Below are 19,811 nucleotides of genomic sequence, written 5' to 3'. Positions count from 1 at the left end.
TTGAGGGCGCACTGACACTCATCAGTTTCAACATTCTTGTATGCGTGTAAAAGTAAAAAAGACAGATTATCATTCTAATTATCAATCTTTTATTAATCACAAATCATCTTTCTGAATACGACAAGATAATGTAATCAACGTGAATTACAATAGCACTACTGTAGCTAGTAGCACGTGCAAATTACAGAGCAGTTTCTAAGGTCAAAGTAAGTCGCATTTTAATGATTCAGTAAACGGTATACCTGCAATTTATTGTTGATATGCACTTATATTAGATATAAGCTTCTAATAGAGCAAATGCAATATATATTTATAACAAACTGTACATAATATATACTGGATAATTACTGTGACTGTACTTTACAACATTTGAGTCTTTTTTTTATGCAATAGCTACATGTTAGGGTGTATATAATCTAACTTGTTTAAGATAATAATACACGTTTCCAATAAATTGACACATCAGTGGGAATGAGAGAGCAGATAACCTTCACAGCACTAGTTTTGTTTTGCTGTCATTTATTAATTAAAACAGGAGGGTCGTCACCTGCGCACGCGTGGGAATTGAGTCCCAAACTATGATAACACACAGTAAAAATGCAAAGGCTCATGGGTAGATGCTTGTTTGTAAACAATGACACGCTATGGCCATTTGACGCATGCACAGGTGACGACTCCCCCACTTTAATTAAATATTTTCTATTGATTACAATACAGCACCACTGTGAATACCATTACTCTATTAAAAATATCTACATCAAAGAATTAGGCGATTTGTGCACAACTTTTTTTAAGTAAGTATATTATACTTTTGTGCATGAATTACTAGAATAAAACATATTAGCAGATGTCTAGTATACCTATTTACAACAAACCAACAACAAAGCAAGCATATAGACACCACAAAAAAAAAATAGTGAAGTAATCCTAGATTGTAATTTATGAACACTGTCATTGTTATATCATGGAGTACATCCATGGTTATATACACCCATCACTCTCAGAAACCCAAACTGATCAGTACGTTCTCATATTGAAATTTATATTCAAACAGTTTTCACAAAAATTAAATTAGAAAGAGATGTCCTGCATCACTTGACAATATTTGTAGTTCAGTTTTTGCAAGGTTACTTGTAAATTATCTGTTTATGGATGGATATAGTAGCTCATATAAGTAGAACATAGATACAGGGTAAATTATGCACTATTTCCAGCATGAATGAGTATACATTACTGCTTTTAAAATTATTTTGTACTGTAATAATCACAGGGATTGTGTTAACCCCATATTTTGCTTCCCGGACTCCAATTGTTGAAGATGGACCCAGTTTTTCAGGCATGCTGGGGTCCAATCTCTAATGAATTTATCCAGGGTCAAATTTCAATTTCTTAAAATTTTGTAAGTGGGACTCGTCTTGCCGAACCACAAGCGCAAACCCTGAATCACAGTAAAAAGAAAAACACTGAATATTTCTGATATATTTCTAATAACTAACTCTGTGTAATAAATAATTTGTCTAAATATGAATAAAAAAATATTAAAAATTCACAATATACAGGGAACAAAAATGTACTAAAGAATCATGTCTTGTATTACCTATCATATTATTTACTCTAACTCAAGATTACTGTAACCCTTTGAGCAATATATTTTTTCTCAGTAAAATTTTGTTGCTACATTTCACTTGTTTTTATATAATCTACTACATTGTTTTTTAATAATTATGTACCGACTGGACATCATTTTTTATTAACTACAAGTATTAATCACAGATTTGGGGAAAATTTAGAAAAAAACTAACATGGGTTTACAATTTTTAAATAGTGACAAAAGTAGATTTTGACACCCAAAGGGTATTCAGCTATCCACTATCTATCACTATTCTCGGGGGGCGGACATCCGGGCATTTTCACCGCCTGGCAACCTGCGGTGGTGAAAACAAAGGCCCAAAACTCGCAGAAAACAGTACTTTGGGATGATTGTTGAGACTCCCCTAAACAGTGTTACAAGATTAGCCCTACGTGTGTAACATGTATAAATTTGGTTGTTCGAGATTACTTCAAAGTTGAGTTTGTGTTGTTTTCTCGAATTTTCACCGGCTCGACCGGCGTACCACAGCAGCGCGCACAGAGCCCATAGAAATGCATGGTACAGTGGTGCGCGTCTTAGCAACGTGGAACGTCTGTGACGTAGCTCCGCCCCCGAGGATACAGATGATATGCTGCTTCAGACATTGGAACCAAACTTACAAAAATGTAATGTACTGTATTTCACAGTATTCTATAACATGAAAGAAACATGGTAGCATCCCAACAAAGTATATTTATGAGAATATCAGATACCGCTAGCTAATACATGTTGATAAAGCCATTCACAATATTTGAAATATTACGGCCCTTGGTGGTACACCATTCGTGCATTAAATTCAAACTGTCAGAGGTAAGACTGATAAACTTGAGACATCTTTTTTGTTTTATCAGAAAAATTAGGTTATTCTCCATCATTTTAGTGCAACTACAAAATCTAGCTTTCAGCAAAGTCACCAGTAAAGACATTTTCTTGCTTTCAGAGTCAAACAAGATATTATAGTTATGTAAAATGATGACTTATAACTAAAATAATATATGCACAATCTAAATATAAACACATAAAATAATTTTGGACGTGAACTCTGAATACAAATAAATAATAATTCCCTAATTGATAACAAAAACTAATGAAAATTCATAAATTGTATGATAGTGCTTCCATTGACTGTTCCTTATTTTGTTCCAACAGTGAATTGAAGTGACTGTGTACAACCAGTCAATTACTCAAGCAAGATGGTCAGTGGCGATGGTTTTTAAGACCGATAAAGTCCTTGTACTTTATCCAATACATTATTCACAAATGTGACAAAAGAATATTCAAGAATTGTAAATGTTGTATTTTGTTAAATACTGATAATACTGCCACTTTTTTTTATTCAACTTATATGAATGATCTCAGCGCATGTTTTACTTGCGAGAAGAAACACTAACATGCCACACAAAATTTTCCAAATAAATTCTAGTGTTGTTACTGTATTTTATACACTGATGTGTACTTTAATAGAAAGGTGAAAGAAACTATACATTATGTGTAAATGTGCAAATAATTTATAAATAAAATTGGATAAAAATCTTTAAGTAGCAATATCAGATAAAAACAAATTTACTATTAAATATTAAAATATATTTCTTTCTAAAATTAGAAAGGCAAGGATACAATGACACATCATTATAATAATTAAGTACAATGTGTAAAAAGGAGGAATTATGAGGAATGAGTTTTTAATACTAAAAACAGACTGAATGTGCTTTTCATTAAAAATATTTACAATTCTTACAAAATAGATTTGATAAAAATGAGTACCTGTGAATTTGCATATTTAAGTATCAAACACTGTTTTCTCCTTTGACGTGGCCAACAAGCTGTAAGAGTGGAGGGACTGGTTTAATTTAATATTCCAAGTAGCACAGCATGGAAATTCAGCCACAGATTTTTGCATAGCACCAATTCTGGCAGCCAAGCCTCTGTTAATCTTAAAATGACAGTTGTCACATGAAGTAATGTTTAAGACGAATCTCAAGCGACATATAAAAAAATACATTGTTTACACAAAATATAAACACATCCTGAGTGACAACTACAATGCTTTAAAACATTATATTAATAATTCGCTATGTAAGTAATGAAAGAAATTAAAAATACACTTAAACTTGTGTTAGTGACCGCCTACCTATAGTACCGGGTAACCACTTTTTAGGCAGTCCAAAACTTATTAATTTGTCTTCCACAGTATTTTCAAGATTCTTTTTTTGGTTAGAGACCAAAATAAATAATAATTAGCAATCTGTTTATATACTTTTTAATTTCCTCCAAACTTATTTGATTTTCAATCAACTCAAATAAATTTGTTTTTGTTGCAACAGTAGTATTTCATTACTTTTTCAACAAATATTACATCAAATGTACGAGTATGCAATGCATAAAAAAATAATCCAATATCCACATACTAGTAAAGACCATTTGTCTATAAATATAAAGACCATTTTAATTAAGTCCCTTTGGTGGGCGCTAAATACAGGTTTGACTGTATATCCAGATAACAAGGACCAGGTAAGAGAATAAATAAATTAAAAGCCTTGTTACAGTCTTCATGCATGTTTGTGCCAATTACATTCATGTCGTATGTTCAGAGCATTTGTTGTGAGAGAAGTCATGAGAAGTGTTACAAAAGTTTACCAGTCATGGTTTCCTTATCTACTTGGAAACAGTTCAATGTTGACTGCGATGAGGGTATCAGAAGGTCAATTTGAAAATCCGATATTCACTACACTTGCTGTATTTGTCTATAACGTTGATCGTTTACATCACTTGGTACCTTCCAATTGAGTTCAAAGAGTCTAAAGGCACGAAGAGGAATTGCAACAACTAGCATTATATCCCGGAGAATTTCAATAAATGGATAGAGAATACGCTTGAATCCCACACCAACATTGTACGAGAACACCACGATCGGTTGAACAACGTGATTGTACAGTGCAGAGAGCATAGGCCGCAGACAATGGTCTCCAATCACGATGAAGAACTCTTTTAAGAAAAACTGAACTAAGTTTTGAAAGACAAATCTTGAAGATTCAAGGACGAGAAGTAATAAAGCTTCCACTATGATGCGTAAAGCATGGAAGAATTCTTGTAAGCCTCTTTTTATTATAGCTGCAGATCTGTGCAAAAAAAAAGAGAAAAATTGAAATTATTGAAATTATTTTAAAAGTTATTTTGTGAGGTTTAAAAATAAACAGGGTATTATTCAGAGCAATAAACCACCATCCAGTCTGGCATGCATCAAGACATTGCACAGAATCAGTCATCAGCTTTTATGCTACCATATTTTTGAATATTTTTCAGTAATTTCTTCGTGAATTTTGGATCATATACACATACTTTCCCTTGGCTACAGGTCTTGATGAAAATATATGAAATTAGAAAATTATGCAAACAAATTATTTTTAGTGAAAGGTGACAAGTCTGATTTTTACAGCAAGTCTCACCGTTTAGTCAAAACCAAAGCAGTTAGCCAATTCGCAAGTGAGTTTGCAAATTGGCTGCCCCAATACTTCTGAGACTTGCTGTAATGCTCAAAAGTTTAATGCATTATTGCGTGGATTACTTTAGTCGAAAACAGCAATTTGAATCATTTATTTTTACTGATTTGTTATAATTTACATGAAAACCAGTGGGAAAATAGTATTTTCATTGCCTTTTATTTTCACTTCTGATATAGCCGGTCTATGCCAATTTTTTCTCATCACACACGAGAAGTCAAACCCAAAGAAAAGTCCACACCCAATATATTAAACCACTATAATATACATCATAATTTCAATGTTGAATAATAAAGAAATGATTTGAGTAGACAGCATGGTGTTTCCTACCAGATTAGATGAGGCAAGGAATTCAATAGATTGGTGGGTTCATAGTAGACATGCACAGGGTACACCATGTGACGCACACATTACTTACTTGTCAGCAATCCCTGCCATGTATGCATCACTCTGTGCTCCTCTACCATCATAGTATCTTCTACTACCATGCTCATAATAATAAATATACCTGGCAAAATACAAAGTAACGTTTAGGATTAATAATAAATATAATAGAAATTAATGACAATATTTTACGTATCATTTAATACACTGTCATTTATATACACAGCAAAGAAAAGAGAGAAAATACAGTATTTATAGTTTTCAAAGAAAAACTTTTACAATTTGTAATTTACACTACTAGATTCAGCATGACTTCAACCGTGCAGAACGACACTTACCCAACATTTTCAGAGTAAGCAAAACTAGCTCTATCTTTACCATCATCATCGCTAGGACCAAAATTGTCATTGTATGCTGGATTTTGTAAACCACTACTTTCAAGGTTTATCTGGGATGAGGAAACTAACTGTTGCTGTGACATGCTTCTCTGATGTTTGTCTCGTGTTCTTTTAGGATTTTGTGCGTACTGTGCAGACTGCTCACTGGATTGCACCTCTCTACGGACTGGCAGAGTCTTTGAATTATTGTTGTTCTCTGCAAAAAAATGTTTTTGTTTTTTCAACTGACTACATATATTAATAATACTTCAACAAACAGACATACATAAAGGCAAATTACATGTACCAGTACAAAGAAGTAAAATGGAAGCTGTCACTATATACATGTATATGTACGCTGACTTTGAAAAACACAGCAAATATGGACCTTCCTTCAAAAGATCACCAAGGTGGCCTAATTTGGTTAATACCTAATTGACATATATGCTGCAAAATGAAATATCTGTACACATTTTAAAACATCCTTATTTTCCAAATGCACCAAAACACACAGGGATTTTGGTGTGATGACTATCAGTGTGAACATTTTCTGTGTTCCACTTCCTCATAGCAAAATGAAATTGTTCACTACCTCTACTCGGTGGAGTGTTTACATCACTTCTGGTGGGACTGTTTTTAACTAAATCCGCTCTCAGCGAAGCTAATGTCCTTTCTTCAGCATCAGAATCAGCCCAGGAAAACTCATCTAGTAGGATTAAACATGAGAAAACACTAATTAATTATTTACAAATCTGACAATTATATAAAGAGGTGAATTAACCGGGATTGGAGATTTAATTTGGACATACTGCTAGCCTTTGTTATACGGTACATAAATTGCTTTAGCTTCACAAGTCAGTATAATTGAGAATTAATGAAAACTTAGCTGGGATCCTTTACATATACCGTCAAAGTAGAACAAACAAAAATACACACTGTTACATGTACTCCTTACGGTTTCTATTGATGACAATGTTCATTAAAAGTTTCGCTGTACATAATGGCTTCTTCAGGAACTAAAAGCATAAGACTTCTTCAGGAACTGAAAGTATACCGGTAATTATACTTTCAGTTCCTAAAAAGCCTTTTATGTATTAGGCAAAATGTTAACTTTAATATTTTCATTAATAGAAACTATAAGAAGTAGCACCGGTAGTGTTTACTTTTGTTTTAGGCGAGGGTTCTCCGAACCCGCCTATTCACATAGTTCATACCCACCATAGACTCCAGTCAGTAAAAATGACTGTTTTGAACTGTAGGCATTAATCAGCGATTCTGCCAGTGACGGAGAGATAGAATCTAGGTCAGGGGAAGCTCCATGACCTCAAAATTATTTTACCCCTTACGTCACGAACCCATGTGACCGAGGCCACATGGCAGAGCCATAGGTAGCCGTCAATCACTCTGGTTCCTTTCTCTCCGCCTCGAGGACTTAGACCAACGCGACGGAAAGAGTGGGGAGGTTGGAGGGGACCCGGAGTCTATGGTGGGTATGAACTATGTGAATAGGCGGGTTCGGAGAACCCTCGCCTAAATTCACTACGTTCAATTACCCACCATGGACTCCAGTCAGTCAAAATGACTATTTTGAACTGTAGGCAGAGTCAGACTCCGATACATGTAGGTGGCGGGTTTTTCCGAGCAAACAGAAAAAAAAGGAGAATGATGAAAGACTTTTCCCAGTCCGGGATGAAAACAAACTCAAAAACCTACATGTAAGTTGAGACCCAAGAAGGATGGTGTCTTACCTTGCCCGTGCTGTCCCCGAAGCAAGAAGCCAATGCTGCTGTGGTGACAGCTAGACCCAAGCCGAATTCGGGGGTGATAAGCTTGAAGTAGGACCGAAACAGTTCGCATGAGGGTGTAGGTCGACAGAAGTGAAACCTGGGAGCTTCCAGGAAGTGCTAGTGGTACAGACAATCTGCCCGCAAAAATGCCGAGACTGACTTATCGCCTATGCGCAGAGGCCTCTGCGGTCGTTCGGAATGGGTCAGCAAACAAGACCTGACCCGCTACGACGGGGCCTAACCTGAAGAGACCCTGCTCAATAGATTGGGTGTCTCTTAGGTAGTAGTTGATGACGATCAGTTGAGGATCGTGTCCTGGGATTTGGTTCTTGGCGAGAAACCCGATTCGTGTCTTTAGTACAACTTGATCGTCCATAAAGGCGGCACAACTGTCCGCGAAGGGCAGTGCGCCTAGCTCTGACCGACGCCTACATGAGGCGAGGGCCAGTAGGAAGACTGTTTTACACGTCAAAAATTTGAGTGGTGCTGATTGGTGAGGCTCAAAAGGTGGTCTGCTTAGAGCAGACAACACAGCCGACGAGTCCCAGTTGGGCGGCTCCCTTGTATGGGGTCTTGGTGTCCGGAAAGCAGTAAATAGTCTCCTAATAATAGGACAATCGGCTAGTCTTGTTCCTGTATGTTTGAGTGGAAGGGGACAAGACCGACCTGTAGCCAACGATCGCTGCGTAGGACAAACCCACTTCGTCAAACAGGTGGACGAAGGAGCCTGCTACCTGGCCAATAGAAGGATGGTATGGATCAATCTCCCTTCCGCTACACCAATCAGTGTATGCTTGCAGCCTAGAAATGTAGGCCGCGTAGGTAGAATCCCTGTTCGCCCTGGCCAGGACATTGGCAGCCCGCTCAGATAAGGCTTTTGTATGTGCGGGTCTACTGAGAGCCCCTATGCGTGTAAGTGATACCTGCTGGGCTCGTTGGTAGTGCGTCGTCTGGTTGGGACGGCAGGTCCGGTAAGTCCGGAAGCACTGCTGGTGCTTCGACTAGCATTTCCAACAGAAGTGGAAACTAGACCTTGCTTGGCCAATTGGGTGCGACCCATGATAATATGCAGGTGTGCACCTGTCGATGTTTTCTCTGGTGCCCGGTGAACTAGCGGGAAGGGAGGAAAGGCGTACACAACTAAGTGGGCTACGAGGCTAGCAAAGCGACCCAGGCCCAGGCTCCTGGAGTCAGCAGGAGTGTTATGTACGTCGAGAGCTTGGCGTTCCCGGATGTGGCAAACTGGTCTAACCTGGGACCGTCCCACAGCCGAAACAGCCTGGAGGCTACCCACTGGGGTATCAGCCACTCCGTGTTCTGGAGACGGAGCCGCCCTAAAAGGGCGTCGCCAGACTGTTCCTCACCTCTGGAAGGTGGTGTGCGGTTAGCTCCACATTGTATTCCAGGCACCAAAGGAGGATTTTGCTCCGCTAGGACTGACAACGACGGGGAATGCGTCCCCCCTCCTTCTTGAAGGAGACCACCGCTGCATTGCCTGTGCGGAGCAGGACTCCAACTACGGGTAGAAAGCGTGGTAGTGCTAAGTACACTGCTCTCAGTTCGAGCCGGTTGATATGGTAGTCCCGAAACTAATGCGGGGGCCATATCCTTGGGCTTGTTGGCCCAATAGATGCGCCCCAACCCTGGGAGGAGGCATCTGTTACCAGAGTCATACCTGCGGCGAGCGGGCCCAAGGGGCTCCCCTGTCTGAGGTTGGCCAGTGACGACCACCAGGGCAGGGCTTCCTTCACTTGGTCCGAGAACGAAACCCGCCTATCTAGTTCCCATAGGAGAGCTCGGCGTTATAACAAGCGTTATACCGGGCAGTGCGTAGTGCGGCCTGGGGAACGACCCTTTGAACTGAGGTCATCATTCTGATGATCCGCATTAGTTCTCGGAGGGACACTGAGGGAACGCTGACTAGGCATTCGGCTAGGCTGCTTAAAAGGGCGTCGCCAGACTGTTCCTCACCTCTGGAAGGTGGTGTGCGGTTAGCTCCACATTGTATTCCAGGCACCAAAGGAGGATTTTGCTCCGCTAGGACTGACAACGACGGGGAATGCGTCCCCCCTCCTTCTTGAAGGAGACCACCGCTGCATTGCCTGTGCGGAGCAGGACTCCAACTACGGGTAGAAAGCGTGGTAGTGCTAAGTACACTGCTCTCAGTTCGAGCCAGTTGATATGGTAGTCCCGAAACTAATGCGGGGGCCATATCCTTGGGCTTGTTGGCCCAATAGATGCGCCCCAACCCTGGGAGGAGGCATCTGTTACCAGAGTCATACCTGCGGCGAGCGGGCCCAAGGGGCTCCCCTGTCTGAGGTTGGCCAGTGACGACCACCAGGGCAGGGCTTCCTTCACTTGGTCCGAGAACGAAACCCGCCTATCTAGTTCCCATAGGAGAGCTCGGCGTTATAACAAGCGTTATACCGGGCAGTGCGTAGTGCGGCCTGGGGAACGACCCTTTGAACTGAGGTCATCATTCTGATGATCCGCATTAGTTCTCGGAGGGACACTGAGGGAACGCTGACTAGGCATTCGGCTAGGCTGCTTAAAAGGGCGTCGCCAGACTGTTCCTCACCTCTGGAAGGTGGTGTGCGGTTAGCTCCACATTGTATTCCAGGCACCAAAGGAGGATTTTGCTCCGCTAGGACTGACAACGACGGGGAATGCGTCCCCCCTCCTTCTTGAAGGAGACCACCGCTGCATTGCCTGTGCGGAGCAGGACTCCAACTACGGGTAGAAAGCGTGGTAGTGCTAAGTACACTGCTCTCAGTTCGAGCCGGTTGATATGGTAGTCCCGAAACTAATGCGGGGGCCATATCCTTGGGCTTGTTGGCCCAATAGATGCGCCCCAACCCTGGGAGGAGGCATCTGTTACCAGAGTCATACCTGCGGCGAGCGGGCCCAAGGGGCTCCCCTGTCTGAGGTTGGCCAGTGACGACCACCAGGGCAGGGCTTCCTTCACTTGGTCCGAGAACGAAACCCGCCTATCTAGTTCCCATAGGAGAGCTCGGCGTTATAACAAGCGTTATACCGGGCAGTGCGTAGTGCGGCCTGGGGAACGACCCTTTGAACTGAGGTCATCATTCTGATGATCCGCATTAGTTCTCGGAGGGACACTGAGGGAACGCTGACTAGGCATTCGGCTAGGCTGCTTAGCGCTAAGCAACACGCTTGATAAGCCAGGCTTACCTCTGTGTCAAAACTCCATGCCCAGGGACACCAACTGCGCGTTGGGTCGAGGTGGGACTTGTCGATTTACTAACGAGCCCAACTGGTGAAGTAAATCCTATGTTAGCCTGACGTGTTTGGCTATTAACCCCTTGCCCGGGTTGTTAGTAACCAGTAGTCTGGGTACGGATTGAGGTGTACCGACATCTGGTGAAGCAGCAGCACTACCTGTTTCATCACTCGGGTGAACACTTAGGGCACTGTGCCTAACCCGAACAGGGGGGGGCACCCAAAATTCGAATACTTGGTCCAGCTGGGCAATTCGAAGGAGATGGCAACTCGCTGGGTGCATCGGTATGTACCGGTAGTGCCAGCAGTGCCAGTCGAAACGGTGGATGGAGAGGAGAACCCTGAATGGTGTCTCCATGTGGAACCGATCGAGGAGCACGTACCGATTCAGTCTGCCTAGGTCCAGAACTGGACGCCCGCCACTTGTAGATTTGGTACTACGAAAACATTAGGGTAAGCCTGGGCTTAGTTCCGGCTACTGTACCCTGTGTATGGCGCCTTTTCCCAGCAAACTCCTACTTCCTGTCTGATTGAGTCCCCTGGTAGTGCCCAACAGGGGAGACACTGACGGGGGGAAATGGAAATTTTAGCGGTATCCCGTAACAGGATGTCACCACCTGGAAAGGTCCAGGGATCGGTCACCCACTGTCTCCAAACCCGACTGCACCGGCGCAATCTGTGTACGACAGGGATATGTGGCCATGTGTTCGGCAGTTGCGAGGGGGTGCTCCCTTCCCCCATGAGGTGAGATCCCCAAGGCCTGAAGTAGTCACTAAGTTGTGACCTGGCCACTCACCGAACACGTGAACCCCCCTCTCCCTTGCAGAGATGAGCATCAAACATGCTTCCCCTGCTTCCGGGTAGACATCCGCCTAGAGAGGGTGAGGAGCTACCACCTGGCTCTTTCCTCCCTGGGGGCGTGCCACTACCCTTCTCTCCCATGGAAGGGTATAAGCGCTTGCCTCCTGGTTGACTCTGGCTAGCGAACGATACCCTAGGGCGTTGTGTTTTCTGCGCTTGGGGTGCCCTCCGCTTGCCAATGGGAGGGCCAACTGGCTAGCGGATTCGATCTGAACCCTCTGGTTCATTGCACTCCGAAGCTCCAAGACTGTACCCACCATTCCCTGAACAAAGAGGGTGGAGGATGTCCAGTATGTGTCACTGAGGTGGGGACTTACCCCGGCTCAGCTTGTCGGCGAAAACATGTGCGTCTAAGGCCGCGTCTCGTAGCACAGTAGTGGCCCGGCCAAGAGAGCCAGGCGACACTAGGGGGTGTCGCATGTACATGTGCGGTGGCCCACCAGTAAAAATGTCGCCTGGTCTAGGAGGCTGGTGCGTTCTGCTTCCAAGGTCTCCAGAGTGCTGGTCACGCATAATAATGTGCTTAAGCAACTCTGCCCTCAGGGCTGGATGGGTCGTCTTCAATTGGCAAAGACACCCATGGAACGCGGCTATCCCCCTTTGCCCGGTTTGCCAAATTTGTGGTACCGGGGTCTGGGGAAGGAGCCTTGGAATCCGGTTGGGGGCGTTTTGGTCTCATCCCACGCTATGGGGTCTGATCCCGAAACCACACCGACTGGGTAACGTTTGGTACAGTGGGAAGTGTTGCCTAATGTTATCCCCACCCGGGGGCCTTAAGCATTACATCCTCCGTGGCTGACCAACGCCGCCCATCAACACCGTTTGCGTGCCCTGCGCCCCACTCCGCACTCGGATGGACAGGGAGAGATGTGCCGACAGGGTTGCTTTGGATCCCGACGCCCGTGATCCCATAAGCGTTGAAGCAACCTTAGGTGGTCGCTTTATGATCAAGGGTGGGGGTATCTACATCGTATCACTGGGATTGATGATACTCCGCCTCACCCCAAAAGCGTGGCTCACCGAGTCATACAGATGGAAGACTCTGAGGGACCGCCTGAAGTACCGGCTGTATCCGACATGAGCGAACTGCGTCCTCTTTCACTTTAAATATGTGAGAGGGAGCGTGTTTGACTGTGCGTCTCATGACAGGGTCGGTTCCCTCTGGGGACGCCCGTGGGTCGGTACGAATAGAGTCAAAACCCACAGCGGAGACTGGACACAAGGATAAATTCGTTACCGTTGTACCGTTACCGCGTGACGAACCCTAGCTGGCTGAAAGTAGGGGGGGTCAACGTGTGCCCTGCCCTGAAAGCCTGGCCCGAGGTCGGAGGCTTGGCTGCCAGCACCCAGTTGGCATTCAGTGCCTGAGGCTCCAGAGGAGGCCCGGTGCAATTAGCCTGAGCCTCGCCCCCCCCCAAATAGTGGGAGAGCCGCGACTGGGAACGGGGGTTCCCGGAAGAGACGTGTTTGAATGCAAACACGCTTTCATGTCTCTTCCTGCTTGCCCACCGAGGGGACACAGTGGAGACAGCTCGCTCCGACTGCGTCTGATCTACCCGGCCTGCCAGGGACGCAATTGCCCTGACAGTCCTTCGACCAAAGCCCTCAACTCGGAGGCAAACCCGGTGCCATGCGAGGAAGGGTCCACAAAAGGACTCGCAATGGGCCCCATAGGAGGAAAGCCTCCAGGGGCACAGCCTCACTGCAGCCGGTAAAATCTGGTAAACCACTGCCTGAAAAAACAGACTGTGCGGATGCCCTCCGATCAGCGGGGGAGACCAAGAAAAATATCGGTACCTCCACCATCGGGCCTCTTACTCGACGTCCCAGTACACGAAGTACCGGTAGCCGAGCGCGAGGACTTTTCACTCATGCAAAACACGCAACTCACTTTAACCGATTTGTTTACTGGACGCGCGACCTTGCTGTGACGCGGTCAGTCTCAGCGATTTTGATGGCTCTGAAAGAAAATCTCAGGCCTCAGATCTCCAGTGAAAAAACACACACCTTCACGCAAAAACCCCGAACCCCGCACGTAGCTACGAAAAAGTATCTCGGATGCGGGTTTAATGTTGATAAATTCTGAATATAACCACTGCACGGTCGACTCGAAACACGAGGAGACCGGAAAGAAAACGGCAGCGAGCCCTGGTGCTGTCATTACATCTATATATTGCTAAATACATTGTAAAAAAAAGACAACATGCATGAGGGAAACGAATTACAGTTGTAAAAGGTGCCGCCATGAAACCAACGTGTGGTTACGTAGTGGCGCCGGGTTTTAATTTCTTTGTTGTGGAAAAGCATAACACACAAAGGGGAAAGGGACACGAGGGTAAAAAGACAAGAAAAACTTATCCTACCTTCTAGAATGTCGAATGCAGCAGCTGCGGCGATGACCCACGCTAGAAACCCGGACAGGAAAAGCAACAGAGCCAGGCAGAGCCGCTCAGAATCATTCCCCGATGAGGCGGAGAAAAATGAAGAGTGATTAACGGCTACCTATGGCACTGCCATGTTGCCTCGGTCACGTGGGTTCGTGACGTAAGGGGTAAAAGAATCTTGAGGTCATGGGGCTTCCCCTGACCTAGATTCTATCTCTCTATCACCGGCAGTATCGCTGATTAATGCCTACAGTTCAAAATAGTCATTTTGACTGACCGGAGTCTATGGTGGGTAATTGAACGTAGTGAATTGTTCGTATTACCAGCCACAAAGCTAATGGTGGGCATCTGACTTCTTGTCATTGCTCAAATTATCAAATTTATTGTGGTGAAAATTAAATGGTAACATAGTATATCGACATAAGGATCATGTCAAGAGACTGTAGCACTGCAGACAACAGGGCTCTATTGATCAGATTAAACAGAAACTTACCATCACCTTCAGGACTTGCAACTCTTGGTGGCGGCCGATCATAGGTGTTGCCTTTTCTACTCTTACCAGGAGGCTGAGTTTCACGGACAACTCTTCCTTTATCACCTATCATAGTAGAGAATTCAAAAATATTGAGTATTAGTGATCATAGGCACAAAGTGACTGTAGAGTAGAGTGCTCTGGAGGGCATATCAAAATAAATAATAAATTTAAGCTGTTGACTTACTGTTTGCAACTCCTTTGAAATCGTACGGCGGTAAATCTGTTTTGGAGACTCTTCTTTTCGGTGTTGGAGCTGAGTAACTACTATCATCCTCATCACTATTGTGTTGGGAACGATCAACGAACATGTTAACTCCAGGCTTTAAAGAGCTATAATCAGAAAATAGAGGAGAGTATATAATGTTGAAGAGTCATTATTGCTTTAAAATAGTTGGTCATAAATTTCATGACAATAGTCAGTGGTTAAATACCGTATGTACAATCATTGATGGCAACAAAAATTGTAAGAGTGTAAACTTTTGTTATCAACTTGATTCAAAATGGCTGAAAAAGATAGGTAGCTAAGGCCCAGTGCAGCGAGTATAGTTGCCATTATTTTATTACAGAATACAGGGTATTCTAAACATACCATCATGATAGAACACTATACATCCACTATCATACTCACATAGAAACTTCAATGACATTTACAGTCCAAATAGGAATATTACATTTTCTCAAATATACTCTATTCTAATAATTATATTACAGGTGAATCATTCATCAATCCACAATATCTATATAGAATAGCAAGACAGACTTTACATGTTGTGTTATAATCCCACTCAAGTATTTTACAAGAGGTTGACCTTTTGTCGTCTGGTTTCTATGGTCACATGACATCAGGCTATATATTTGATTGGTTATTGTCAACCAACAACCTGTATCATGTTGCAAGAAATAAGGCATGTCTCTATTTCAATGAACTTGTTGATACTTGGTCATGGTGGCAACTATTATTGCCTTTACAGTGCTGTATTTTGAGAAAATTGTACTAATATTTTTTTCAAAACAAAACATATGAATATAAATATTACCGGTATACAAGAGGTATGTATATACCCTGCATAAGATTCATATACAAATATATACAAAATGCAGATTCCCAATTTTATATAATAGATAACTTTTTATCACACTGGAAATATGTTATTATAAAATTAAATGGAGCTTTCAAAAAATTGAAATATTAAGATTCATATCAGTGAGAACATCCCATGTCACTGAGCAAAATTTCAAGATAGGAAAAAATTATTTTGCAATAGAAACCAGCGCAAAAGCGGAAATTTCAATGATTTTCTACGACATTTCATGACAATGTGAAGAAGCCATATAATTTTCAATCAATTCATTTTTCATAATATTTTATCTCATTTTTTTTCAATTTAATGGTGGCAAATAATGAACTATGATATCACAAAATCAGTTTGGTATTGCTTACTCACTTTTTCAAACTTAGCGCCGGTGATGTTTTTGTTGGTGTTCTTCCTCCTTGAGGCGTAAGTCCACCTTGAGCCTTGATGAATTTTTCAGGTCTCAATTTATTATCACTATTAACTCCTACCAAAGAGAATAAAGAAGTCACAAACTATAGTAATGAATCAGGATGTTGACAGACATGATATAATACAAAATTCTAACAAAATCTAACTCTTATCTGAAGTGCATAGGGCTTACTTGCAGCCGGGGTTGGTTTCATATTGATGGGTGACCTCTTAACTGACTCCCTGTCATCTTCCTCAGATGATGATGTATCAATTCTTGGTCCTGCATCATCTTCTGGTTCAGAGCTATCCCAGTTACTGCTACTTTCAGGTGAGATTGGACGGTTACGAGAATTGTGAGCAGCAATCTAAATACATTGTAACATACAGACAAACAGCATTGTATTTTAAAAGAAATGCAACTGTGATAATTTTCGTTATACAATTATTTTTTAAGTTGACTACTTACGTAACTACTTACAAGACAAGATAGAATCGTTTCAGATTATAGAATTTATGCATGTGCTTTACTATTAATTTTTATAATTTTTTGAAAATCACCAATCCAGAGGCGAATATTCAAAAGCATTGACCGCCATTTCTAGTATTATTATGTATTATTATACATCTGTCACCATATCACCATAAGTTACAGCGTGCCGTAATTTTGTGGTATTTTATGGGGTGTTTTCATCCTACCATATTAGGAAATGTGAATTCCAAATATGGAATGATTATGCACATAAGCAACCTCTAATAATAAAAACAAACATGGCTGCCACCAGGATTTGACCGTACTCCACACAAAGAAGTTCGCTGATTCTGTTCTTAACAGTTTGAATTTCGGCATTACCATGATGTATCCTTGGAAGGAAGAGATGTATAATAATAAGGTTAATACGAGGATACCTCAAACTATGCACTCAGATAGTACACCATGCATCGACCTCTGCTGCGCATTGATCGATAATCCAGCTGTACTGTCTTCGTGCATACTTTGAGGTATTCTCGTAATAACCTCATACTATCTTACAGTATTTATCAATACCAGTGGATTTTATGACATTATTGCTGCAGATTATTCGTGATATAATATATCCTATTATTGAGATCAAGGCACCCTACCATGAATATGAATACAATGTTGTTTTCGGAAATGAATAAAGGGGAAGAGCAATTGTAACAAGTGGTTAATACATTATTGTCTTTTCTGTGTGCTAAAGCATGATCTTGTTTGGATTTGAATTTAAATTCATACATATTTATAAAAATAAAATTACCATAAAGCACATTTATTGGCAATTGTATATTTCTTTTTTACAAGCATAAAGAAACAAAAATTTCAGGTCACCCAGATGTGATCACTAGTGTGGACAAATGTAACTTTGAAATGAAGAGCTTAGTGGTGTCCAATCAGCAATTATACAGAGACAAAAGTATAAACGAGCATCCTCGTGGCATTAATCACAACTTTTGAACTTGAATCTTACATTTATGAATATTTACAAAATTTACAGTTAACAACATTCCTAAGTAATTCAAAATGAGTGTACACTGATGTCAACTAAGGCATTTATGATTTACATTATTTTTAAACCAAAATATTGATTGACTCAAATGCCAGTTACATAATTCACATTTCTGTCATTTGAGGGCGCTCCATGCATATGCACATATAAACAGAAGTAATAAACTGAAGGCTGGTAACAAAGTGATTGTAAATGGTTGTATGAAAATCGAGTAAAATATATGATTTATATATAATAGGCCAGTTGTAAGATATTTTGTATTTTGAGGTATGAAATTTGGTAGGGTAAAAAAAAATTATGTGCATGTTTTGTTTTGCCCCTTGTAATTAGACTGATCGGCCACAAACATGTATTTTTTTAGTTTATGGAGCCTAGATGATTAAATTTAATCATATATATATGCTTGCACTACAATTTATATAATTGTTTCAATTCTATAATTTCTATTATTTTGAGCAAGGATAAGGCCCTGTATCAGGACATAGTGAGTCCGACCAATATACATCCATGTATTGACTTCACCAACCAACCACACAAATAGTTCATCAGGCCCCTGTGAATCTGACACAGTTGCATTTATGTGTAAGAGCTTTATGGAAAGGAGGTGTGTACCGAACTAAGCCAATTCAATCTCCTTGTTTTAAATTGAATCAGATTGACTTCAAATGAAAACAGTTGGGTTTATATAAATATGCCTTTGTTGACTTCAGTGTGGAATGAAAGAAAAAACGCTGTACCATACTAGTAGGTCATAAACATATTCATAAAAATAAATACATCTATCATCAGCTTTCATCCAAATTTAATAGTGATTGGCTCAAAGGTTCAACATTGGCTACGCCCATAGTTTGCATGCATGCTTTCATGCGACATATCATCTGTGGCTGTAAACTTTAATATTCAAATTGAAGTGTCTGCTGATTGAATGATGTTGAACCATAGATGGTTGAAAACTCATTAATATTATGAAAACATGATGTCACAATAGCATTCCTGGATTGGTCAGTTAGAATTCTATCATTTTTTTAAATAAAAATTTATATTTACAAAACGTTTTTAACGTCCTCAGCTTTCCGCCTTCACTGTATCAAATGCAATACACAGAGATAAATATCTTATATCAAAAAGGCGTCATATGAACACTGAACCAAAAAGACCGGTAAAAGGAACACGTGCATGTTAAATTTACAACCATAAACGTTTTCTGTTGCACCATGGACGTCCATGTACGTAGTACGTTCATGATTGCACCATATGGCCGTGACATGCTATCAAACGGATAAACCGGTGACCGTGAAAAAAAATGTAATGTTACCGAAAATCCAATGACTATATCAGTCTGAATGATTCCACATAAATTGTACTCTGCGCAAGTAGTAAGTGAGAAAGTATTCAGTTTTAGCACAAAGTGTGGGGAATGGACGCCGACAATGTCAGTTACTAAAGCCCAACAATAACAAATCAGTCAAGAAAGCGTCATTGGATACGCGGTATGCGAGAAAAAAATACCTGTATTATCGGTTAAAGACTGAATAAAGATATCATTCAACTAAGTTGAAGCCAATTCAAAAGAACAACAGTCTCAAAATTTACATCGCGAGAACCTATATCACACGACAATTGTATTTTCTGGAAAATCTTACCATTTTTTTAGCGTCAAGTTTGAACTTCTGCGCCGCCATCTTGGCATTTACAGTGAACGAAAACGAGGTTTGTCGCAGGCGATTGTGTGTTTGTTTGTTAGTATGCGTATTTTACTCCACTTCATTCTTTTGGGTGCAAGTGGTAGATTTGATGTTAGTGGAGAATTTTTTTTGAAAAATAATTATACAGGGAAAATTACAGAAAAAAACAAAATACAGCGCATCTCATCCTGTAAAAAATCCAGAACAAAAATATAGTGATTGAAAAAATGTTCAATGTTTTTTCTTCTTTAGACTTTCTAAGATCAACCCCTAAGTGTTTCCCGACTCGTGTGTTCTACCAAAGACACCAGTGTCTTTGGTTCTACACTCCGTGTTTTTTATTTATTTGTTGCAACCCTTTTAAATCAGGGGCAGCAAAACACGCGTCTGAAATACAAATAATCGCATAAAGATG

General features: G+C 41.3%; 1 protein-coding gene across 1 annotated transcript; it reads right to left on the bottom strand.

Moving 5' to 3' along the window:
• Nucleotides 1–66: 66 nt before the first annotated feature.
• LOC100377427 (uncharacterized) lies at nt 67–19,403 on the bottom strand. The gene is made up of 9 exons (XM_002736122.4): nt 19,355–19,403; nt 16,376–16,550; nt 16,144–16,258; nt 14,883–15,028; nt 14,657–14,761; nt 6,484–6,597; nt 5,853–6,108; nt 5,549–5,638; nt 67–4,749 (listed from the first exon to the last, which is right to left on the bottom strand). The coding sequence occupies exons 1-9, from the start codon at nt 19,391–19,393 to the stop codon at nt 4,356–4,358; spliced, it is 1,434 nt and encodes a 477-aa protein (XP_002736168.1). The 5' UTR covers nt 19,394–19,403; the 3' UTR covers nt 67–4,355.
• Nucleotides 19,404–19,811: the final 408 nt, after the last annotated feature.

The sequence above is a fragment of the Saccoglossus kowalevskii genome, chromosome 1, assembly GCF_978046115.1.
Source record: "Saccoglossus kowalevskii chromosome 1, keSacKowa6.1, whole genome shotgun sequence".
NCBI lineage: Eukaryota > Metazoa > Hemichordata > Enteropneusta > Harrimaniidae > Saccoglossus > Saccoglossus kowalevskii.
Note: the sequence above shows the minus strand (reverse complement) of the source record. Positions and strands in the feature narration are given on the sequence as shown.